Below are 25,766 nucleotides of genomic sequence, written 5' to 3' on the forward strand. Positions count from 1 at the left end.
GATTCAGGATTTGTTCCCAGTGTTCATGATTTTGACAAGAAACTCACAGAGGCTGATGCTTACTTACAGATCTTGATAGACCAATTAAAGGTATGGTAACTAACTGGTGTGTTTACTGTACTGGGGGTCTGCTTGTCAGTGTGCATTTCAAGGTCTGGTTGAAAGGAAGCTCAAAAAAAGGGATGGAGTGATGTTTTATCCTTGGCATGTGTTCTGGTAAATGTGGGGTGCAGAGAGAGCTCATGTGGCTGAGCTGACTGTGACCTGGAGAAAATGTACCTTTTTTATGTATGAAGTCTGATAATGATAGAATTTTATTATCTGTTTCTCCCTAGCGTAGGATGTTACATAAATTCTAACTACTCCTGAAATAAAAGAGATTTTGACTAGAAGTGTAAAAATTAAACGTTATAAGCTAAGGGTTGAAATAAGCTGAAAATGTCTTTTTCTTTGAATGGATCTTGGGATTGTTAAAATAGAGTTAGAAAATTAGAATAACTCAAACAGATCTTATAAAATGATTTACAATGACTGAAGTATTCTTTCGTGTAAACAGCTACATGGAAATGGCAGAGATGACCGAAGTTTAATTTAAAAACATAATTAAATCACTATATTGCTCATAGCATTTTAGAATTTATCCTGAGAAAATTTTGTCAAGTAATACGCAACTGCAGTTGCAGATGGTTTCAGACTTTGTTGCAGATAATATGTTCTTTGTTCTTGAGTGAAAACATTCTGTAGAAATTTTGTACAAATGACGTTCTTTTACACATTGTACATGTATTTTAAGAGTAGATGGGAAGGTGAAGAATGATGAAGTCATACTTTTCAGTGCTCATCTTATTGAGAAAAACAATTTTTGCTGCTGGTTAGGACCCTTTTTCCCATGACTCAGCAAGTTAAAATTGCTGTTAAGATTGCTTCAGTTCTGCTGGTTTGGATTTTTTATTTTTTTTTCTGATATAATGGGCAAGTTTTGCATGTGGGATATTCAGCAGAAATTCAGTTACAGGGCAGGGTGGAGAGGGGGAAGAGAAAAATGGAGGTAGGGAGAAGAGATGCAAACAAAATACAAAGCTGATCAGGAGTTAGCTTTGTCTCCTGCTCTGGAGCCATCTAGCACGCATGCTTCACCGAAGGTATTTAAATCTTTACACCTTCTAATTGTTATTTTAGGCCAACTGGGGGGAGAGGGTATAGGAGTTAGTTAATAATGAAAGAAGAGTGAGGATGGATAGAGACCAAGATTACAGTCTTTATTTTTAGAATCAGAAATCTGCCCTCAAGGGAAAGGGAACACATGAGCAGGTTTTAGGCAGGCAGTTGAGTGAAGAACTGTAGCTCACCTAGTAAAAATTACAGCCTCTTTTCTGAGAAAGGGTGGATGTGATGAACTTCTGAGCATTACCCTTCATCTCTTTTCTTCCTTGAACAATTTGTACTTAATTGTTATTTGTATGTGTACCTCAGTGTGCTCTTGGAGGCAACTTTTGACTGTTTCAGCTCAGCTTGTGTTAAATACACGTACAAGCTTTTCAGTAGGAATTTGTTTCACTTTGCTGCATCTCATAATCCACTTTTAAGAAAATAAATACAAGTTAATGCAGGGAAATTACTATATGTCTTCCCAAAAGAAGTACTTACAAATCATACATGATTTGAATCGTATACCTGAATAACAAGGTACCTGGAAGGGTTGATAAAGGTTGAGGTGGTTTTGATAAGCACTCTGTACGTGCCAGAGATCTTTGCTGAAATAAACGAAGGCAGCTGGAGGTGTTCTGATATGTGTGCGTCACTTTTATTACTTAACTTCACCTTTTTGTTCAAATCGTGGTAGAATCGTGCCAGGCTGAGCTGTGGAACTAGCCAGGATCTGAGGTTTGGTCTCTGGCAGGATGGGGTAATATGAGAAATTAGTTACAAAATTGTTATATCACAAATGCTGTGAAGAAATATTAGCCCAAAACTGGTTTGGATCATAATACTAGGATCGTATAACTTACGTACTTATTAAATGCTTTTGTTTTTGAAATTTTGGTGATTGTGGCCGATTTTATATGGAAAAATAACACTTTCAGTATTTTCACAAGTATCTCTTTCTTTCAGCTCTATGATGAAAAACTCCAGAACTGCAAGGATGATGAACAGAGAAAAGCAAGTACATTTTGTTTAAATTTTGCTTATTTTGCTTAATCAGATGGTTTTGTGCATTGATTTGCTATAGTGTATAAAAATTTAAATGTTCTCGGTCTATTTTCATATTCCTCACGTTGTCAAAATCACTTAAAGCAATTGAATAACTGATAGCAACATTTCTTTTGTGAATAGGTGGTAAACAGAATTTTATTAATAGTCGGTGTCATAACATTAAAAAAGGTTTCAGTCTGTAGGAAATGATGACTCCTCTGTCAAAAGCATTTTTAAGTTAAATTTGCTATTTTTTCATTTGTAACAAGGATGAGTGTTTAATATGTGTAGGAATAGCAATGCTATTGTGAGGGGGAAAAAAGTAAATACTAAGAGTCGTGTATCTCACATCAATGCATCCTGTGCAGTTCTGTGACTGGCATGCCACGTAGTAGCAGCCTGAGAATACCATCGTGTGTTCACCTTAGGTGAGGATGCCGACAATGTCACTTAGGGAATACCATCGTGCATTCGCCTTAGGTGAGGATGCCGACAATGTCACTTATTATGTGGAGCACTACTTTTTTAGCGAGGTTGTAATTCACTTGTTATGTATTTTTTTTTTGCACCCAACTCCATTCCATTTCAAAGTCAAGTTAGTAGGTGAGGTTTCAGTCACTGCGTTTAAGAAAGGCTAGCGCATACCTTTGGTACTGTGGGTTCAGCATTAAGTAGCGTGCGGGTTTTTTATGTGAATTTGTGCAGTCTGGAGGAGGGATTTAACATTTCCTTATGAAGGGTTTATTACTGAGGAGTTGCTTTTGTTTTCAGCAAACACAATAATTTCGGTATCATAAAGTAGTGGTGTATTTCATCCTAGTTCCCTCCCTCCCCCCCAGTTTCACTTGTGAAAAACAAGCTGACGTTTTCCTGGTGCTCGATTTCAGTTTTGAAAACAGTTTTACGATTTCTGTGATTAGTTTACTTCTTTATAATAGTTGTGACCTTTCATGTGTTATCCATCTTGTTTGATGTGTTATGAGTCTTAGGGACTTAGCAATTGATGGTCTTTCTGGAGTTCTTTTGCACGTCTTCTAAAATAACTTTGAAGTACAAGTGTTCTCTGTGTAAGTGCATTTAATCTGTAGACAACTGACTGAAAGAGTACAATCTAAAGATTTTGCGTTTCTCTGTCGGTGCCTCTTACTGGGAAGAGTTCTCCTTCAATTTTGACCTCTCTCCAGATGCTACTTTGCAGATCAGGCAGTACTTTGTTTTTCCCTGTGACAGTGCTTTTAATCCCTGGAGAGTTTCGGCATGTTGTGCTGATTTATTTCTTTGTCTCTGCAAGGTATCTATGGAACGGACAGATTGACTTTCTAGAGAAAGCAGGAGGCCTGTTTGGAAGAGGTCAGCTTCCTCTGGTTTTAAATCTTGATGAGGGTTGCTATTACTATAGATTCCATTTATTCTCTATTAGAAAAAGACTTGGCAAAGCACTTTTTTGATCATGTCTCTTCCTGTACTAAAGTACCTGAGAGGTTTTTTGATGCTGTATTTAGCAGTTTTCCTATTTGCTTATGGTTCAGCTATCAGATTATGAGCTGAGCGTAACCTGCAGGATGCTTCCATCCAACCCATAGTTTTTGCCTCTGAGGAAACAAGATTTGGTTAGTTGAGTGTTACGTGCTTCCCAAGTAGCTGAGTGCTGTTTTCTGCAACTGTTTATGGCCAGGCATTTAAAACCCGAGCCATTGCTTTTGCAAGTGTACAGAGGATCGGATGAGCTTTTAGTTACAGAACATTTGGTCTTTCGAAGATAATAGTACACGGTATAGATGTTCTGAGGTGCTTCAAGATCTCTTGGATATCTTCTTTCTGAGACATGGTAATCTGTTGAATTTAGAACAAGACAGTGCACATGTAGACTTGATGAATTTTGAAGACTGAGAAATATTGTGATTATTATTAGCTCCCTGTCTTACATGAATACTCCTGGCAGAACTACAACTAGCACTGTACAGTGGGATCATATTGTCTTGCAAACACACCATAACTAGCAGCGCTGCTAGTTCTGCTGAATCTACTGATGGAGTACTATCTGGTTATGTACAAAGTAAAGGAAAGCCCGTGATCTGAGGGTACTGCATTTCAAGGTGAAGATGAGATAGGACGTTGCTTTCTCACCGTGTTAACAATATTATTAGTGAAGTAAATCCAAGGCTGAGCACCCGCATTCAGGTTGTACCATACTGATTCCGACCATGAGTCGGCTGCCCCTACAAGCCTCTGCTGCCTCTCTTTGCTCAACAAGCTGATCCAACTCTGTATATGGTTGTTGAATGAGGCAAAAATAATGTTCAGTGGAGAAAAATTAGCTTTCTATTGGATCATCAGTGGCTTGATAAAAAATCAAATGTCAAGGAGGTGCAACAAGCAGCAAGTGGATGGAGTACTTTCAGCAGCAGCCTGCAGTTTGATTAGATTAGGTATAGCACGTGGCTGCATTCTGCAAATGTAAGTCTGCAGGGAATTGATGTTCTATATGAAAATATGTGTATTCATTACCTAAAATCAGGGAAGCTGTCTTACTAGAATTTTATCCTCATCAATTGTCAAAGAGTAGGATGTTGAAGAGAGAAAATTGTGGTACCTTTTTCTAGTAAATTATATTATTTGATTTTATTTGTAACGGTTTTTATCTTCAACGTATCTTCTTGTTTATGATTTGTCTTACAATTTCATATTACTTTTAATGCAAGTTTAAACAAGAGTGTAAGAATAAAGTTACAAGGATTGTAGCTGTGTACTTAGCAGTGTAGTTCTGTACAATTGATGAGATGAGATACAAGCATTCTCCTGATTTCTCCAAACCAACCAGTCTTGTAAGCATGCTGATTTTGTTGCTGATGATTGTCAATTTCATGTTACTTTTAATGCAAGTTTAAACAAGAGAGTGTAAGAATAAAGTTACAAGGATTGTAGCTGTGTACTTAGCAGTGTAGTTCTGTACAATTGATGAGATGAGATACAAGCATTCTCCTGATTTCTCCAAACCAACCAGTCTTGTAAGCATGCTGATTTTGTTGCTGATGATTGTTTTTCTCTCCCTGGTGTCATGTCAATAGTGTGTTTGTATAAGATCTTATAGGAGGAGAGTTCACAAACTTTATTTTATGGCTGCTTACATCACTCTTCTGGAAAAACACATTGCTCATGAAAATCCAGAGACTTCCATGTCAGTGTTTGCTTAGCCGTAAAGAACAGGGCTGGTGCCAAAGCACCCTAAAGAGAAGGGTCTTCCTAAGGACCCCTGCTCTGTCTGACTTCTTGCGTTGTTCTCAGAATTTTGTGTACAAATGAAGAAGATGATATTCTAGCGCTCTGTGCTGTATTCTTGCAAGGTAGCTGTATAGTACAAATGTGAAAAAAATGTGATTAATGCATACTGATATTGCTTAGGTTGGCCAGCTCACAAATAATTCAATTCCGTAGAGGAAAAAATTATGATTGTGTAATTTGTGGGTAGGCCTTGAAAACCAGGTGACGGGAGGTTTTTCCCATTTTGTGTGATCACGGACAAATTACCCTTTTGTCAGTACCTATGTGTACGAATAACAGTGTGTTAATTAGTCTATTGTTTGCAAAATGACAAATGAGTAGGGGGAAAACAATGTGACTGAATGACATTATATATGGCCTGACATAACTTTCAGATTTTCAGCAAAGATTGTATCAGTGAAGGGAATGAGATAACAGTTTATTTGGTGTGTAAAAGCTCTATAACATGTTGGGGGAAAAAAACAGATAAAGAATAATCAAAGCTGCTGACAGCTGCCTACAGTTGGCTATAAAGCTTTGAGGCTCAATGATTTATTTCAGCTGCATAATCTTTTATCTGACAAGATCTGTGTGTTTGGGTACATTACCTCTTCTATTCTGGTGCTGAAGGGCTCAAAGCTTCACTGCTGTCCTGATATTTAAAATGCTTTTTTCAATATGTGTTGATAAAGTTTGGACTAGAAGTATTGTAGAGACTTGAAAAACAAAAAACAAAACAAAGGAGTTTTTAGCTGTTCTCTGCTAGCAGCAGAAGTAAATATAACTTTCTTTGTGATATAATATCCCTGAAGTGCTCTTTCCTACATCAGCATGGCTCAGTCTTTCCAGCGGAAAAGGCTGAGGCTGAGCGCTGTTTGGCCACCTCTTGCTATTTAATAATGAAAAAAAATGTATAGCATCCTTATGAATAGTATACAGAGCAGCATATAACTGAAGAAACTTTCCCCAGGTATTGGCTGGGGAGCTGTCACTGCATTTGTTTTTTTTTTTTTTTTAATCCACAAACTGAGACTGTTCGTAACTTTAGATTTACAGACACATGTTGCTCTCTCCTGGTGTAGAATTTGGCTTGCAGTGCTCTGTGGAGAAAAAATTCCTTTACATGCTTTGATTGTTCAAGAATCAAAATGACTGTGACTCAAGTCATATGAGACACTCATATTAATCAAAACAAAGAGGTCCTGTAATTGAATTAGTAGAGGTTCAGTGCTGATTCAAATTTAATAATTTTGCCTTCTGCAGACAGACCCAAGGACATCAACAGGATGCACATGCTTCTTAGGTCAAGCTGATGTGTGAAATGGCATACAGAGCCTTTTGCATGCCTGAAGTGCAATTCCATACAGGAAATCTTTATGAACCAGTGTTTCTAGATAAAATTAAGTAGGCAGCGTTCCAGATGCACTTTTACTGGAGGCTTAGAAAGAGTAAGAACACATGTGCACTGTTATTTTCTGTGATTTTTTTTTAAACTGTGCCTAACTGCATATGCTTATTATGCTTGAATGATGGTCATTGCAAGTAATATCGATCACTGGAATGTCCCACCTTTCAGTACACTAGATGAGGCTATAAACTGAACTTAGAGTGAATCTTCATACTGCATTTTGGTTTTGTTGATGTTATGCAAAACTGAAGTGTAGACTTTGATTGGTAAATATGTGTAATATCACTGTTCAGAGTCTTTAGGTCAAACTAGATGTTGGAAATTCTGTTTTTAAACAAACTATTTTGATTTTTCTTTTCAGAAGATTGAAAGTCTCAAAGAAACAACCAGTGTAAGTTTCTTTTATTTTTGTATCTATTCTATGTAGATTCTGAAATCTGCCATATTTTCTTGTGAAAGCTTTTAAAGCTTTTTACGGAAAAGTGGGAATCTGTATTAGGTCCAACAGTGTGATGGCAGAGGCAGCCTAGTTCCAGTGCTGTGTACAGATTTATGTCTAGCACCTTGGAATCACAAAATCATAGTATAGTTGAGGTTGGAAGGGACCTCTGAGGGTCCATAGTCCAACCCCATGCTCAGAGCACAGTCAGAGCAAGTTGCCCAGCACCAAATCTATTTGGCTTTTGAGTAACTACAAGGATGGAGACTCTGCAACCTCTCTAGGCAGTCTGTTCCAGTGTTTGATTATCCCCAGAGTAAAAAAGTATTTTCTTATGTTTAAGGTGATGAATTTCCTGTATTTTGGTCTGTGGCCATTGCCTGTTGTCTGTTACGGGACACTACTGAGACAAGTGTGCCTTTGTCATCTTCACACCCTGCCGTCCCAATCAGATATTGGTGCCCTCTGATAAGGTCTCCCCTGAGCCTTTTCTTCTCCAGATTAAACAATCCCAGCTCTCCCAGCCTCTCTTCACATGATAGTTTACCTGCTTGCAGCACTCTGAAAATTTGAAGGGAGGTGGGGGGGAGAGTGCAGGAGGGAAAGTAGTGGTTTTGCAGAAGTGAGTGTCCATTTAGTTCTCACCCAATATTTCAGTGAATATTCTGTGTAACTAATAAAAATACCTGTAAATACGAAATATAGGATAGTAATACAAGGTTTTTTGCTGTTATTTTTGTTTTCCTAGAGCATGGTAGAATCAATAAAACACTGCATTGTGTTGCTACAGATTGCTAAGGTAAGTACACTGTAAACTATTTTGAATATTAATTATATAGCATTAATCTGTGTGAAAGCAATTGAAATCTAAAAGTGCCTTCTATATGATCCAGGATATAGATATATTTAGAAATTGGTATGAGTTGATTTATGCTACTATTTTAATGGTGTTACTTAACGATGTTACTGAGTTCCGTAGCAGACAGTCCTTTTAATGTTTGTGGTAACAGTCGTGTTGATGACAGAGGTTTTCTTTTGAGATAAATACTCTTTTGCAGAGTTTGCTATTAGGCTAAATAAGAACTTGAACAAACAAAACATAAGGGTGACGGAATATAAACTTAACAAAACTCTTTTTTTCTGTTTCATTTAAGAATGTGGCTAACATAAATCAAAAAAATGTAAAATTGTCATGTTAAGAATCTAAGCTGGTTTGATGAGGTTTTTAGCAGGTCTGAAGTTCGTAATGTTGGAACTTCTTGAAGTAAGAATTGTGTTATTTGAGAATGCAGTACGGATAACGCACTTACGCTTTTTATTTAAATGTTTTGTTACTTTTGAAAATTTAGTGGGATTTCAATTCTTTTGGCAAGTTCTGCTCTTACAGGCCTTCTCATACTGTATTTGGGATACATTAATTGTGAGCTGCTGATCTGTATCTCGAGACCAAAGTGAAGATGGTGTTTTACAAATAAATTAATTTATGATATTTTCAGAATGTAAGACTCAATTTAATTAGAGCACATTCTGATTTATTCAGAAATAGGCACAATTTCTTCAATTTTTTTCTATAGTCCAGATCAACTCTTTTTTTCTTTTTTCAGCTTTCAAATACAATACTGCTGTTTTGTCTTCATTCTAGATGCCAGATACAGTGTACAGAATTTTGAGGCCAGTGAAAATTGTAGCATTTAGAACCTTGCAGGATCAGAAGTCATTCACTAAAAGGATCAGTGCATGTTTTGTGAAATTCAGATTTCATATCAGTAGCTAAAAAATTCTGAAGAAAAGGTGCATTAGTTAACAGGTTTATACAAAACCAAAAATATTCTGCAAGTAGTAGGATATATTGAAATAGTTTTGTGCCACATGAATCTAGCGCTAGAACAGTCTTTATTTAACATACAGTGATACTATTTGAATCCTTCACTGTAGTGATAGCAAGATGAGCCTTGTGAGCACTTAATTATTTACTCTATTTAGTACTGGGTTTATTTAGATTGGTTTTAGTACAGTGAAACCAGCAGACTATGTATCATTCTTCGGGGAGTCAATAATAGATAGATTAGATGGTAGTATGCTCGTTTTCTTACACAGCTATATGTGACTTGCTCTGTTAAGGCACCTGTTGGAGAAGCTGTGTGCAACAAAAAATCTGAAAGAGCAGAATTATAATCTGCTTTTCAAGTTCTTGGTCAAAGCTGATAGTAAGTGGCTGAGTTAGCTTTTTTATTTCTATATAATATCAAATTCAGTTTCTGCCATGGGTAAGTTTATTGGGGGATAGACAAATACAATTGCTTATCTTGTGCTGATGCTAAGCGTATTTTGAAGTTGGTTAGTTGGTTTGCTGATAATGGATGAAACTGACCTTTTAGTGGCAGTGGTGGTCATTTTTGATCAGGATCAGTGCTTTACTGCTCCAGCTACCATAAAGGTAGGTGGAATTTGTGTCCCCCAAAGAATCTAAGACTTGTTTTCTGTTATACTAAATCAGACCTTGAAGTCCTCCTTTCAGTAGCAGTAAATATTAACCAGTGTAAATAGATGGGTTTATCCATTGGGTAGTGGGGGTTTTTTTTGCTAAACCGTATCTAAAGCTCTTGTAGAGCTGTTGAAGATAAAGTGGTTTAAATGACTGGTTTATGCACAGCTAACTGGAAGAAGTTGATCCACATATAGTGAAAAATCCCCTCTATAAACCTTCCTGTTATTTTAATAACCTTTATTCTGCTTCATCTCTTCATCATCTTCCTCTCTCTCTTAGGCAACTATACTTGTTGACTACATGGTGCTTCTGTTTCCCACTCCCTCCCTCCTCCCCCTTTTCTATAAACTGTGCTGGTATCGTGATTTCTTACTGCTGTAGGAAGTTCAGAATACAGGGGTTTTGGTTTGTTTTTACAGTTCTGTGAGTTGTATGTGTATGAAGCATTAGATATGTAAAAATGTGTTGTGTCTGACTGCTAGCTTTCTGTTCTCCAGTACTGAACCTTTTAAGATTCTGCAAAATTTTTTTTCCCGAAGCTGTAAAACAAGTGTGGCAGCTGACTTGCACTGCTGAAAATAAGTCATATTAACACCACCTCACCCCCTATTTTTACTTCTACAGTGCCTTTCTCATTAGGAGACAGACTTCACAATTACCTTCTGTTTGTTTGCATACCTTGAAAATTGTTATCAGTTCTCTAAATACTCAGAACATCACTCTGTTTCAAGCGTATGGCCATTTATTATTTGGATGATTTTGGTACATTGAGGCAAACCTGGTTTTTTGAGTGGTTTGGAATTTGTTTTGATTGTTTTAATTGTGTGTTAAGTTGAACTGTTCCATGGACTCTTAAAACAACCTGCCTTAGGACTTGGACAGTTAAATTTTTGTTGAACTTACTAGTCATGTAAGTTACAAGTGTGTAACCATGCTACTTGCATGTGAGATGACCCAAGGCGTTTTTAAAATAATGAAGTAAATACCAGCTAAATAGGAATATGTTACAGTACATATGTTGCTTATCAAAAAGCAATGAAAATACCCTAAGTGGGGTGGGTAGGTGGAGCAGGTGGCTCGTGTTTTCCCCTGCTGGTTTATGATAGATGAAGCTGTCCAGCTTTGCTGATACTCTGTGTGTTGTAAAAATATAGAATCATAGAATGGTTTGGGTTGGAAGGGACCTTAAAGATCATCGAGTCCCACCCCCTGCCATGGGCAGAGACACCTCCCACTAGCCCAGGTTGGTCAAAGCCTCATCCAGCCTGGCCTTGAACCCCTCCAGGGATGGGGCATCCACAGCTTCTCTGGGCAACCTGGGCCACTGCCTCACCACCCTCGTGGTCTCTCAGTGATTTGATAAACTACAATCTTCTGTCAGAAATTATTATACATTTTGTGAAGTAACTCCTATAATTTAAATATTTAGTTTTGCTTCTTGGCCTTCCCTTTTTCACACCATCATTTCTGGTCAGTCTTGTCTGCCTGGTTTTGTGGCGTTTCTCCCTTTCCTCATCAACATCCCACATTGGTGATTGTGCATTACACAGATTGGATAGCAAGCTTAGTACAAATGCAGCATCTTTGTGTTTTATTTCTTGGGTCTTAGAGATGATAGCATAACATGGAAATTTTTTTTGTTGAAAAAAAAAAAGAAAAGATAATATATTTGGACTCCGGTGTTACTCTTTCTTCTTTGTAAGTTTGCAGCCCAATAGAACTCACTGCCCTCAGTGTCATTTTTGTCATGGAAAGCCTCACTTCAGAAACACCAACTAGGAGACTTGACATTTGAGCAGCCTATTGCCAACTATCTAGGCTAAGAAAGAACATATAAAGTATCAAAACATAAGTATGAGCCAACTTTCTTAATATTATGTGCAGCCTTTTTTTCTTGTTTCTTTTAAGAACTGGAGGTCTGTGGAAGTACTCTGCAGACAAGTCTTAAGGGTTACACTGAACAAAGTTATGGACTGATACACTGGTAATATGAACTTTGCAGCAGAAGTGAAGAGATTTGGTTTAGTGTTTAGTAAAATTTATACTGTTGCTGGTACAATGTTAAAACTGTGGTAACTGTAGATAGCAGTAAATTACCTGTTACTAGTGTAATTTCCCATGATAACAGTTTTATTCCATGCATTGCCTGCTCTTTCACATATGCTTCTAGGCAAAAACCCCAAATCCTAGACTGTAAATAATCTAAAATAATTTTAAAATCTAGTGGATACCAAAAAGCAAACGTTAAAAACATTTAACTTACAAAGGCACCTCTTCCTTTCAAAAGCAAAAAGTGCTTTTGAACATTTGACCTGTATGATAATCAGAGTTCTTCAGAAACTGAGAACTTCGTGTCTTTCAGTTTTCATGGACTCACTGGTGCTACAGACCATGTTTTGGGGGGTCTTAGTTATTTGGGAAGAACTTATGGTGTAAAGAGTAATTGTACTCTGCAATGCAGAAAGGATATTTTAAAAGTTGTTTGAACTTGTGTGGATGGATCCTCAGAAAATGCTCCTCTTCAGAGGCGCAGGGATTACATACAGAATTGTTTCTTGTAAGTTTATTTACTGGATCATGTGATGAGGAAGGTTTTATGGCTGGAAGTGTAAACATTCTTGAGAGAAACTTGCTGTTCTCACATAGCACAGAACTGATAAGTCGTACAAGATTGTTATGTTGATATTTTAACATTTTCTCCTTAAGGACCAAAATAATGAGGAGAAGCACGCTGATGGACTTATAGTAAGTTTAAATCTAATCTTTATTTCCCTTTATTTCTGCAGAACATGTGAACAGAGACCTGAATTTCCACTCATTTTGCAACATCCTTCTTCCTTTTTCTAATTTACTGCTTCAAGTGTCTTGTTAAAATTACTGTTGAGTCGTTAGCTTCTGAGGTTGGCTAACACCCTTACCCTTAGAAAATACAGTGATGAGTTCTGTCCTGAATGTCTTAAGTGGCAGCGTTTCGACTGAACACTTAGATAAAAATCTGCCATGTGAACAGCTGAAAGGGAAATTATTGGGATAGAAATAGTTTTGTGTTCCATCTGAAGTATCTTTGTTTGTGAAATAGATCAGTTCTCTGTGTGCTTCAAGTAGTTTGTCTCTTCTGCAGTGCTGCTCATTTGACGCAGAGTTGTATTATGTCTGTTTAAGCAATGTTTCTTCTTTAATATAACTTCTGCGTTTTTAATGTGACTTCTGTCATCTTTGGTTTCAGTCACATGTGACTTCTCTTTCTTCGTTCTCTTTTTGTCACTTGAGTACGTTTCAGATACTTTTAATAGGAGACTGGTTTCAGTAAAACGTAACTCTGAAAATAATAGTGTTTTCATTACAGCTGACAGTAATTCCCAAGCTCTATTTGTCTCTCCATTATATACAGCTTTACCAAGATGATTTTCTGGTATGAACTTTGGAGTAAAGTTGCACATACAGATTTTGGTTGCATGCTTCTTGTAAATAAGATGAGCGATTACCCTGTGGACAGTCACATAATTCAGGTTTTAGTGTAAGGGAATAGGTTCTGTGACATGACCTGGGAAAGAGAGGTTATGCAGCTAGACACTACGACAGACAGAGCTGGTATCCACGTTAGATGTGCCATTCAGAAATTTCATACGGATGTTACAGCTTGCTGTGGTCTGTATTTAATTAGCCACTATTCTAATTATTTGTGGGCTGGCTTATACTGGCGAGGAAAACATAGTATTTCTGTAAGAATATGGTAACTGATGCATCAGTGATGATGAAAACTGAAATTTTGATGCTATTGAGATTGTTAGCTTGGGCTGAAGGTCAGGATTTCACTTTAAGCTTAGGCAGGAGTATGATCGATGGTTGATACTATGGTGGGGTGACAGTCATGTTGTTTCTGTATGGGTGTTTGTAAGTTGTTGTTAGAGTAGGAAACTTTCAGGTCTACCTTCATCTGTTTCTAAACCACGAAGGCATACGCCAGAATATCTAAAGAGAAGCTCCAGTTCGTGTTGCAGTGTGGAGAATTGTTTAAGGATAAGGTTACAAAGTTAATTTGGATTTTTTTTTCCTTTATCACACCAGTGTTCTATATCTTCTATATTAATAGTTTCCCTAAAAACTAGGGGAGACAGAGACACCGATAGCATCCTGTGTATTATAGGACCGTCTTGATTTTTAAGTTTCTTAACTCTGAAAATGGGATCATGATTTTAAACTGTGAAATATCTGGGACAGGGACCTACCTGTGTCGCATGCATAATTGCACAGACAGTTGAAGGAAGTTATGTGTAAGGGATGTTGATTTTATGCTGGAATACAGTAAAATAACATAATATGTATTGGATTATTTATTTATATACTAGTTAGTAACACAATGAAAATGTAGAAAGAAATTATTATCTTTTTTTTTTAACTGGAAATTTTTTTAAAATAACCAGAGAATAATAGTTTTGTTTTCAATTGAGTAAATCCTGTGCTATAAAAAAAAAAAGAAAAATCTTCATTGCTTCACTGATTCTTTTTTAGTGTAAGATAACGTTCAGAATAACAATTAAAGAGCAAAGGAGGCAAGAAAGAAGTCTTCCTTTTGTAGGAGAATGGGAGGAGGAAGGTTAAAATGACCCTGTTTCCCTCAGTCTGCAGGCAAGTAGAAATTACTAGACTAAAGGGAGGGAAGAACAGTTGGAGGCTCTCTTCTTTTTCTGATGTTTTAAATATTGATCTAAAACCAGATAGGAATAAACTTTCTGGCTAAATGTAAAGGCAAAGCTCATCTAGCTTTTTTTAAAAACAAAATTTTTTAAAGTAGAACTCAGTATTGTATGACCTTCCTGTGCTTTATATTCTTCAAGTACAGTAGCAAGATTTCCTACCAGACTGAGGCAAAGATTTCTCACAGTTCTGACACAGATTAATAGTTTTAAATTGTAAGATGTTTGGCAAAGGGTCTTGTGTGCCTTTTGTCCAACTAACAACCCAGAACAATGTAGAAGTTCTGGTTCTTTTATGTACACATATATAACAAACGATGCTTAGATGATGATAACATTACAGGCCAGGGAAGCAAGGCAACATCATTTGAGTTTGGATTAAAAGCCATTGCAATTCAGATTTCCAAGAGGTTTGTTGTATAAAAGCCAAGAACATACACTGAAGTCAGTGACTTCTGTGAGTGTCGAGTTGAGGTGGTGCTTCGTTTTCGAAGTGCCCATGATCGTAAGTAGATTGAGATGTCCTCTACTGGAGACACACTGAAAACTGTCAGCTTGTGTTGGAAGGAGTTTTGGCAACAAAACCACTTCATGGCTGTAAGCATGCTGATGATTCTTATTCTGATTTCTGGGTTGATTTAGTATGGTCTGGACTAATTAATTTTTTTGGGGAAAAAAAAGAGGTTTTAAAAACACAGATTACCTATCCGAATTTTTGGCACATAATTTGCATCTAACTTTCCACTCTTTGCCTGCAATGTTTATTAAAGGATATTGGAAGGAATACCAGAAGCCAGAACTTGACATAAGAATTCTTTATAGGACAATTCAAATCTATAGCAAATTCAGTCTAGTGTAACATCTGTGTAGAGAATCAAAGTATTACCACCTTGAAAGTATTTCTTATGTCCTCAACTATCCATTTGTGTTCCCCTTTCTCTCTCAGGAATTTGCTGTCTTACGTTTGAGCATTTCTTGTGCTCACAGTGTTTTCACTATCTATGCTTTATTTATTATTTTTTTTTAATTGAGGAAAAAAATGTGCTTTTCTTTCTTTGTCTCAGAGCACTATAAACCCTGTTGACGCAGTATATCAGCCCAGTCCTTTGGAACAGTCAGTGATCAGCACAATGCCTTCCCAAGCCGTTATACCTCCAGGTATGATGTACAGAAAGAACCTCAGCAGAAATATTCATGTGCAGAGCAGGATGCAACTGCAATCTAGTTGGAGGGGCTGTGTAATGGTAGATAGCTTCTGTGTCACATACGCCATACAGGTGCACGCTGCTCTTAGTGGTGCACACTCAGCACAGTGGTACAAAGGAAGGGAAAGGAATGGGAGGCATGGAGCTTCCTCAGCCATCAGGGAAATCTGCTTCTAGTTCTGTGGATAAGCTGATGCATTTTACTTTCTGTAAGTTACTAGCTTACATTTCTAATATACTTTCTTAAAATAAATTCATTTTCAGAAACGATAAATGCTTTCTAGCTAGATAACTGCAATTTTAAAAATGCCGTCTTTGCTTAATAATAAAAAAGAGCTAGATAACAATGATGGAAAGATGTTTTTCTGTCTGGATGGCTTTTACAGAAAAGGAATTCATTTTTGAAGGTGAGGTGAAATAATATGGAATCTCCTTTCCAGCTGAAGTATAATCCTCATGTTTAAATGTGACTTGGGTTTAACATATCAAAATATCCCCTAGAACCTGCTCAGTTGTGCAAGTCAGAGCAGCGACCCTCATCTTTGCCAGTGGGACCTGTAGTAGCATCGCTTGGAAACCAGACTCCAACACCAAATAGTACAGGTACAGTTCTGTACAAGAAACAAAACCTGAATATATACTGTCTGTAACCTGTATGTAATTAGCTATTAAGAGAACATTGTATGGGCCTATGTCTTGCTTTTAATCAACATATATTTCAGTGTTGTGTTAAAATCAATTATTCTGCTTTCTCCCCCCATGTATACATATACACAGGAGTATTACTAGCTTGCTTTCTTGTCTCCATCATTGCAATCTTGCAGTAATTGGCACAAGAACTTTGCAGTTAATACATTGTATGTGGCCTTTGGGTTTTTTAATTAATTGATTCCCTCCTCTCCCACTTAAATAATAGCATTCATTGGGTTCTTTAAAACTATAGTAGATGCTTTGATGCAAATGTTGCTGTAATATATATGAAGTTGCTATAATATGAGAGATATGTAAAACCTGAATAGATGTGATCTTGAACAAACTGGTCTGATTTTGAAGTTGTCTGGGCCTTGAGTGGGGAGTAGACCAGGTGACTTCCAGAGGTCCCTTCCAGCATAAATAATACTGTGAATCTGTACAAGTTTTCAGTATTGTTGTTTTGCCTTTAATCAACAACTTTGTGGAGAACACGTCCTTATACTTTACTGGTTTTCTGTGTTCTTGATTTCCCTTGTGACCTTCCTTTTGTTATCTGTTAAATGAAACTCGATATGAACCTGTCTGATTATTGCTTCTAATTTTTTAAGATGCCATGTCTCTGAGTTTGCATTAGTCTTTATTGAATTGAACAGCCTTGGTTATAAGGTAGAACTGGTGGATTTTGAAAGAATTTTGGTTTTTTTTTATTAAAACTGTAATTTTTAATACTCCGTAGGAAGTGGGCAATCAGCACCTAGCAGCAGTCTCACCTCTCCAAGCCATGTCAACCTGTCACCAAATACAGTCCCGGATTTTTCTTACTCGAGCAGTGAGGATGAGTTTTATGATGCTGATGAATTCTACCAGAGCAGTTCTTCCCCAAAGCGATGTATAGAGTAAGTAGCTGAAAGCATGCAGTGTGTGCTGAATACAATTTCTGTCTACAAGGGCATGGCTTATCTGCCGGTAGAAGATAGTTAAGTTAAATAAGCAAATAAGCCATATTGGTTTAAAATCAAAAAAAGGGGGGTGGGGGCACGGGGAGGCAAAAAAGCCACTCTGTGTAACAGAGTAAGATTACCTCCTCCCCCAGCATAGTCATCTGTGAGGTATGCAGCTTCCTCCTCTGCTCCTTCCCATTCCATCAGGTATCTGTGTTGGCAAAACTCTAACAAAAACTAAACTTGGGAAGCTACCAGGTCAGAAATTTAATCTGAGGCCATGGTGTATTTCATATGCATTTGTTGCAGCTTTTGGTAAATAGCCAATTCCCTCTCACATTTACTAAAAAATTTTTTTTTATGTTGACTGCCTTTCCCCAAAAATCTATATTTACTCTTTACTCTTTTTTTTCTGTCAATCAAAATTAATTTTAAGAAACGCTACACATTTCAAAGAGGATTTAATCGGGTGTTTTATGCATTCAGGTGTTGCTATGTAAGACTGCAGGCTTTCCCATTCATTCAGATACAGCTGATTTTAAGTTTTCTGTGAATTAGCGTACAGCATGTATACTAATGTCTATCAGTAAACTCCTTAGGGAATTACGTCTATGTCTATCAAATTATAATAATTTGGTCTGAATTATTTCATTGTAAATTGTGAGAATGTATTTCTCTTCTTTAGTTCTTCAGGGTCTGCTGCAGTCCTGACTCGGAGCAGCACAGGCAGTAGTATGAAACGTCCGGATACCACAGAGTCCCTCAATTCTTCCATGTCTAATGGGACAAATGATGCTGGTAAGCAGACTGTGTAAATTTTCAGTAAGGAGCTCTGGATTGTTAATCTGTGTGTAAACTGTGTCAAAATGTGTATGATCATACATGTATGTCAAGGTACTAATGGAAAATAGTTTATCCGCTATTTCTTTAGCAATGGAAGATTGTTGAATTGTAGGATTTTAAAACCTTAGTTTTATAAATGAACTTTTTGACAGATGGTGTATGTGCTAATTAAATACAGTCTGTCTTTGAAGGTTTAGAGAAAAACTAAAATAATTTGGTCTTTCTAGATCTCTTCGATCCTCCTGATGATCGAGATGATGATGGGGAAGGAGAATCAGTGGAAGAACATAAGAGTGTTATTATGCATCTATTGTCACAAGTTAGATTAGGAATGGATCTAACAAAGGTAAACTTGCTGACTGTTCATGGGGAAGGGAGGGGGAGTAAACGCTGAATTCTGTGTAAATCAGTTCAATGTTAAAGTAATAATTTAACCATATATTTGTTCTAAGAGCTAGTGAAGCTGTAATCTCTCTAGCATGGTATTTTTTTGAATTGGAGTTGTTACTGGTAGGGAAAAAATAAATTCAGAATAAATATATCTAACTGCTAAAATCTGTTTGGGAAAATGCTTTGCTGTGGAAAGTAGCTGTTTTGTTTTCTTTGAACCTGACCCTTAGAGTGCCTGTAAAGCTGGGATAAGAGGAATGCTGTATGCAGTAGTAATGTTTCTCTTGTCCTTTAGCTTCCTGGCACAAAGATCTGCAAGATCACAGTGTATGGTGACATTCAGTAAGACATGAATAAAATAAAAGGGGGAATTAGGCATATAATAAAATGCTTTGTTTAATTGGCATCTTGTTAAGTAAGTTGCTTGTGTATTTTAAAATGCTGTGTAGGCCTGGCAAGTAAAGAGTTGGATTTTTCATGACTGTGATTCATGTTGGTGTCGTAAGGTTGAATGAACAGTGTTCCGAAGGTGTTGATCTTTCTAGGCAGCTTGGTTAAACTTAAACAAGTAATTCCAGACTGAAAAAAAGTAGGAGAGGTCAATCCTATCATTAGTTTCCTAAAGACTTCTAACTGCCCAGTCTGGAACTCACAATAAACAATAAAAAGATAAAACTTCTCTGGAGAAATAGCCAGCATCTCACAAGCAAACTATGGAAAGTTTCTGGCAGTTCTGAATAGGAATTGATCGAAAAGTGTGTCTGTTTTGGGAACTTCTGGAATAGCTGAAAATTACTGATCTCAGGTTAAGCTGCCAAGAAGCATCATGAGTGTCCATCTTGTCCGCATTACTTAAAAGTCAACAACAGTTGAGCAATTAACACTGCTTTCAATAGTGGTCTGTACCATGCTGAAGCAGACAGCAGATCCACAAGAATGGAACCTACAAATGCTGTTGGGGAAGAAAAGTCGTAGGAAAGAGATAAACCTTCATCTTGATAAAGGGGCACATACGAGGATGTGACTACGTGGAATGAGATTTTGACTATAACTGAAAATTGACACTACATATAGATGAAAGCAAAAGATCGGTGTTACTGTAATTAACAGCTTTTGATAAGCTCAGACATAGTTGGCTGTGCTTTAAGTGGGACTAGAATATACATAAGACAAGAGACAGTCCTCTTAAATGTTTGGTTTTATAGAAGATGTCAACTAACCTCCATATGTCAGAACTCATTGGTAAGCTAGAGAACACGATCGGCTTAGAGGCACAAGACGCCTTGGGTGGTTTGCATGCTATTTACAGTTAAGACGTAGAACGCTTTTGTGCAGGATGTTAAAGTATCTTGATCTATAAGACTTGTTTTTCTTCACCCAGGTGGTTCTTCCAACTTTTATCCTGGAAAGAAGATCACTGTTGGAAATGTATGCTGACTTTTTTGCACATCCGGACTTGTTTGTCAGGTATTTGATTTTTAAAGCAGAGCATTAACTGCTTCTGATATTGTTACTGTCCGTTGTGGGCTGCCAAAAGTTGGTAGTTTTGAAGACTATTGCTTGGGTTTTGGTCTAAACTTGAAAAGTAGTCAAAGTAGTCAAACCTCTAGTTGTAAAACAACCAAACACCCCAAAAGCTCTCCTGTATGTGAGGTATTTGCTTGTATTTAATTTTGCCTGTCCTTCTTTTCTCTCTTTTGACCCGTGTAGCATTAGTGACCAGAAGGATCCAAAGGAACGAATGGTTCAGGTGGTTAAATGGTACCTCTCAGCTTTTCATGCAGGAAGAAAAGGGTCAGTTGCTAAAAAGCCTTACAATCCCATTTTGGGCGAGATCTTCCGATGTCATTGGGTATTGCCAGGTGCTGAAGGTGAAGATGATACGGTTAGTTTCTTGTGTTATGTTTTTTGGTGACTAGAACGCATGCTATGTTTAAGTAGCAAAATCAACACACTGTGCCAATTTCTTAACTGATTCCCCCTGCCTTCCTCTTTTTCTTTGGTCAGAGGTTTAAAATACCTTGCATAACAAAATTTTAAGTTATTAGTTTTTTAAGAACTATTTGACAGGTTAAAAATGTTCTTTTTCCTGAACTGTGTCATAGCACTATGTTTCTTTACAAAAAACTTCTGATTTTTTTTTTTTAATAATTTCTCTAAATTTAATTATCTTCCCACCCCCTCCTCCCAGTTTGTTTGCTCAAATCTTTCTATTATTTCTGAGGTGATTGCTTGGACTCCTGTTTGCTGGCATAAAGAAAATATTGTATTTGTGCTGCCATTGCTTCTAATGATGAATTACATTTCATTATTTGCCATGGGAAATGAATGTTGGTTTATGGTTTTATGGTACATATAATCTGACCATTATTAATATGCCTATCAGACTTTCAGAAGCAAAAATGAAAACTCCTTCTGCCACCCATTTCTTATTATTAGTTAATAAGAAATTAAGTGGATTTAAATATTTTTTTGTAATTGGGTTTATATGTGACTCTCTTGGTTTAACTGCTGTATCTGGGGGAATCTCCCCAAATACATTTATACTTAAAAACAAGAGAGTAGAAGCTGCATGTTCTTCAGAAAGCAGCATAGTTTCAGCAGTAAGGAGTTATCCCCATCAAATTAGCAAAATGACAAAATACGTTAAAATCACTGCAATACATTTTTAGAAGCATTTAAACATGGAAGCAACTTCTCTTGGAAGCATCCAGTGTTTTGTAAATGCTATCAATGATGAAAACCCTCTTTACTGTCATGCAGGAGCCAGTTTCAGAAGGACCAGTTCCTTGGGTCAGTAAAAGCAGCGTAACGTTTGTGGCAGAGCAGGTCTCTCATCATCCTCCAAGTAAGTTGACAATAACTTCGCTAACAGAGATGGCATCTGGATACGAACAACTGTAAAGTCAGCTCTTGGTTTAAATATTGGATTTACATTTTCTCTCCAAATTTAAAAGCTGAAGGTTTTCTCTATAAACCATTTTTGTGAGAAACAAGTTGCAAACTCTGTTGCCACATAAGTGTGAGTCACTTAAAGATATTTCCTGATGAATTAAATTTGGAAACAATAGTGTTAATGTCTTGTGCTGCTATTTTTAATACCTTTTTCTTCAGTTTCAGCATTTTACGCAGAGTGTTTCAGCAAGAGGATACAGTTCAATGCTCACATATGGACCAAGTCAAAATTCTTAGGAATGTCTATTGGGGTTCATAACATAGGGCAAGGTATGTGCGTGTAAACTTTTGAAGAGAAATTTACATTCTGCAACTAGAATTTTTACAGAAGTTATTTAAAGTCATCCTATTAAACATAAAGAATGTTTGAATGTGTGTAACTAGAGCTTATGTATCTAGGAATCAGAGACTCCTTCTGCATACTTCATGTGCTGAAATCACGTAGGGCCCAGTTTTTCACGTCAGTACAGCTGTTCCTGCCTGCTCTAGAAGCCAGGCATTCTCGGCATCGATGGAAAATAAAGCTCCTCACCTTTCCTTTTTATGGTACCAGGTTTTAGTGAAGGATTTCAGGAGATCACTATGAAAAGTTTTGTCGAGGTTTTGCTGAATGTTTTTAATCTATTTTTGTTTTTCTTTCATAGGGTGTGTCACATGCCTAGATTACGATGAACACTATATTTTGACCTTTCCTAATGGTTATGGAAGGCAAGTAAACGCTCTGTTTGGTATTTTCATTTTGAATGCCTTGTAATACTTCATGCTTAACATTTATCAGTTAAGAGGTTATAAATATATTCATGTATTTATAATTGCAGGTCTATTCTCACTGTGCCATGGATAGAACTTGGTGGAGAATGCAGTATTAATTGCTCAAAGACAGGTTATAACGCTTCCATCGTCTTCCACACAAAACCATTTTATGGAGGAAAGAAGCACAGAATTACAGCTGAAATATTGTAAGCAGGTTTCTTCAGTTAGTCTCACTTTGTCTCTACTTAAATGCTGACAGTGTCTTTTCGAGACAGTCAGGAGTGTAAATTACTGAAACAGCGACACCCAGTAACTTGGGTGGTGGTTACCTGTCACGGGATGCCATTTCGTAGCCAAGACTTGTGAGAGGAAACCTGCACAGGCTGTGTCCTACCTTGTCCTGCTCTAAAACATTCTCAGCTGTTGACCAAAAGGAACTTAAATTTTCACTCCTGAATTATCCAAAATGTCTTCATCATTACCTCTCCTAAAAAATACCAAAGCAAGCCTTGTAATATCGCTGTTTGCAGCATGTCATTAAAGCTCTGCTGCAGACTTTTATGTGTCTATTTATACCTGTGGTTTGGTGGATTTTGGTTAAACCCTGTGCACGTGCTCAGAGCAGAGAATTCAGTGGAGATTCTCATCCTACTTGGAGATCTGCTGGTGTGTCAGTATGATGCTGACAAAGCGAGGTCCGTAACTTGGTTTTAAATCCCTTCCTGACACACACTGATCGATGTCATTTGTGCAGTACTGTCTGTCTTTCCCAGTAGTCTGGGAGAGAAGCTTTGAGTTGGTGAAACCTTTTTAAGCTTAAACTTATCGCTCAAAATCTGTTTTGAAAGCCTGTAACTAGTTTCCTAAACTCTAAAAGCAGCTACAACCCCAGGGCGCGACCTGTCATCCTGGATCAGCACTTCCTTTTAAGGTTTATCCACTTGAACTAATTCATGCAAAACTTCCTTGTAAACAGAACCCTCATCTGTTCTGTGTTGGTGGTGGATATTTTAAGGGCTGATATAAATCAGACCATACAGCACCCAGGATAAAATTTTGATCCTTTAGGGTCTTTCAGTTACTGGAATACAACTGAGAAATTACTATTTCTTTCTCTTTAGCTCTCCGAATGACAAGAAGCCCTTCTGCTCCATTGAAGGAGAATGGAATGGTGTCATGTATGCAAAATACACAACAGGGGTAAGGCAGCCTTTTGTTTGTTTGTTTTCCTTTTCATCAGAAAGGGAAGATTGTGCTTTAAAAGTTTTTCTGGTTGGTTGGTCTGTTTGTCTGGGTTTGGGGTTTGGTTTGTTTTGTTTTTTTTAAAAATATAAGTAGTTGGGAGCTCCTATTGCACTGCCCAAAAGATCACAAGAATGCTGAATTTGGGATAAAAGTCCTGAATTTACTTTGTTAATTTATTTTTAAGGTAACTTGATTTTGATAGCAAGAACAGAATCAAAAGAATGATGCTTTTCATGTATTTCTGACAACCAGTGTACTGGAACATGAGAGTACATAAAGTTTAAGTCTAGATGAAGAACTGATACTTTATTTTTTTTTAAACATCTCACTCTCTAGGAGAATGCTGTCTTTATAGATACCAAGAAAATGCCTACAATTAAGAAGAAGGTAAGGAAGTTGGAGGACCAAGAGGACTTTGAGTCTCGTTGGTAAGAACTTGAATTAAACAAGTAAATTTTTTTTTTTTCTTAGTTAGACCCAAGTTTGCAGAACACAGTCTGACTATTGGGACACTTAATCCATTCACTGTATGGACAGCTGTGTTCCTCATTAGCCTTTGCTGCAGGACAGAGCCGAGGTACAAGCAGGTTGGGGTGTTACTGGGGAAAAGAGGAAACCTGTAGTTCTGGGTCACATCCTCCTTGGGGCCAAGTGTGCCAGGCAGCTCCAGAGAGCTTCTCTACAGCCTCCTCACTCCTGGCAAGAGACAGTGGAGTTGTGGTTTAATAAAGATATTGTTTTTTTCTGCACTTTCAATTAGTGAGACATACCTTAATTCAAGCAAACATCGCTGCCTACAAGCCAGTAATGTTTCAACAACCGTGTAGCACTTCGCTTCTATAAAGCAGTCTCCATTCGAATTTCTTTTTTTAAGCTTATGGAAAGATGTAACCTACAACTTAAAAATCAGAGACATCGATGCAGCCACAGCTGCAAAGCATGCGCTTGAAGAAAGACAAAGAGCTGAAGCCAGAGCCAGAAAGGAGAATGAGACCTCATGGGAAACAAGGGTGAGCTTTATTTGAACAGTAAATGCCCTCTAACCTGTAGCATTTCTTCCTTTCCATCTCAGTCATAAAAAGCTTACATCTGCTTATTCCCTTTTTTTTTTTTTCTAGTTATTCCATGAAGATGGAGAATGCTGGGTTTACGATGAGCCACTATTGAAACGACTTGCTGCCAGTAAACATTAAGTGGGTTACAAAACCAGGAAACACTCAAGCCTTGGCTTAGCAAAGTTTACATCTGATACCAAGACTGTCATCAGTTATCACGTACGTACCGTGGGGAGAACCTGACCCCTCCAACGACAGTGGTTCCTATCTCAGGGATACTGGACTTACTGATGCAGATAAGCAATTAAATGAAACAAGACACGTCTTGGCTGTGCAGTAACTTATACTGGACTCTGCTGGTGTATTCAGGCTTCACGGGCAGGCTGCGGGAGCCCTGCTCCTGATGCTTCCCACGCAGGGAGCACTGGGGCCGTGAAGCACATACACTTCGTATAACCACTGTGAAGGCCATGGCATTGGTATCAGTTGCATAATATTCCTGGGTCCTACATATTTAACGAACAAGAAACAAAATGCAAGATGTCATTTAAATCTAGCTAATGTTTGCAATGTGTAAATATGAGGATTCCTTTGATGGGACAATTTGGTAGAAAAATGCTACGTAAATGTTATCTTCCACCTGTATGATAATCAAATCTTTTGGCATTTCAGTGTCTTGCCCAAAATAACTTTGTTATTTTGAGATTACAATGTAACCATAGATAATTCTACTCAATGCATCTTAAAGCTTCATAAAATAGATTTTTCAAACTTCTCTTATGGACTTTTTATTTATTTCATAATAAATCTTTGCAGCAAGACTGCTTTTTCAGCTGAGTGATGATCAGTTGTTTTATGTCAAATGTATTTTTTTTTCCCCTATCATCCTTGCAGCTAAACCTACGTCTGAAAGCAGTTAATGAACTTGCAGCACTCACAGTAGAATTTTTCTGGAGTCTACATTCAACCTTGCATCTCTCTGAGCTTGCCAGCACTTGAGGAATCTTTGCCTTTCTGTAGCTTTGCTTGAGATTCAGTAAGGGTTGAGTAAGTAGCTACATCAATCTGAGTAGTAGCAATCAAACTATTTTTCATTCCCCAGTTAAATCTAGCTTTTCTTTGATGTCATCTCAATTTTATCTGTGTTGCACATACAGGAAAACTAAAAAAGCAGTGTGAGATTGAGGCCTTAGGCTTTTT

The 25,766-nt window shown here is 37.4% G+C and overlaps 1 protein-coding gene across 2 annotated transcripts; it reads left to right on the forward strand.

Annotated features, from left to right (window-relative positions):
* On the forward strand, positions 1–24,888 carry OSBPL9 (oxysterol binding protein-like 9). 2 transcript variants are annotated; one of them, XM_010076942.1, is made up of 20 exons: positions 1–90; positions 2,113–2,160; positions 7,224–7,253; positions 8,050–8,100; positions 12,496–12,534; positions 15,551–15,644; positions 16,193–16,294; positions 17,121–17,280; positions 18,011–18,123; positions 18,396–18,514; positions 19,940–20,025; positions 20,269–20,443; positions 21,322–21,406; positions 21,673–21,783; positions 22,158–22,221; positions 22,332–22,472; positions 23,388–23,466; positions 23,848–23,939; positions 24,386–24,521; positions 24,630–24,888. In XM_010076942.1, the coding sequence occupies exons 4-20, from the start codon at positions 8,053–8,055 to the stop codon at positions 24,702–24,704; spliced, it is 1,719 nt and encodes a 572-aa protein (XP_010075244.1). In that variant the 5' UTR covers positions 1–90; positions 2,113–2,160; positions 7,224–7,253; positions 8,050–8,052; the 3' UTR covers positions 24,705–24,888. The 2 variants fall into 2 exon arrangements, with proteins under 2 accessions (XP_010075244.1, XP_010075245.1); XM_010076943.1 differs by lacking the exon at positions 12,496–12,534.
* The last annotated feature ends 878 nt before the right edge of the window (positions 24,889–25,766 follow it).

Source organism: Pterocles gutturalis, unplaced genomic scaffold (assembly GCF_000699245.1).
Source record: "Pterocles gutturalis isolate BGI_N339 unplaced genomic scaffold, ASM69924v1 scaffold11313, whole genome shotgun sequence".
Taxonomy (NCBI): Eukaryota; Metazoa; Chordata; class Aves; order Pterocliformes; family Pteroclidae; genus Pterocles; species Pterocles gutturalis.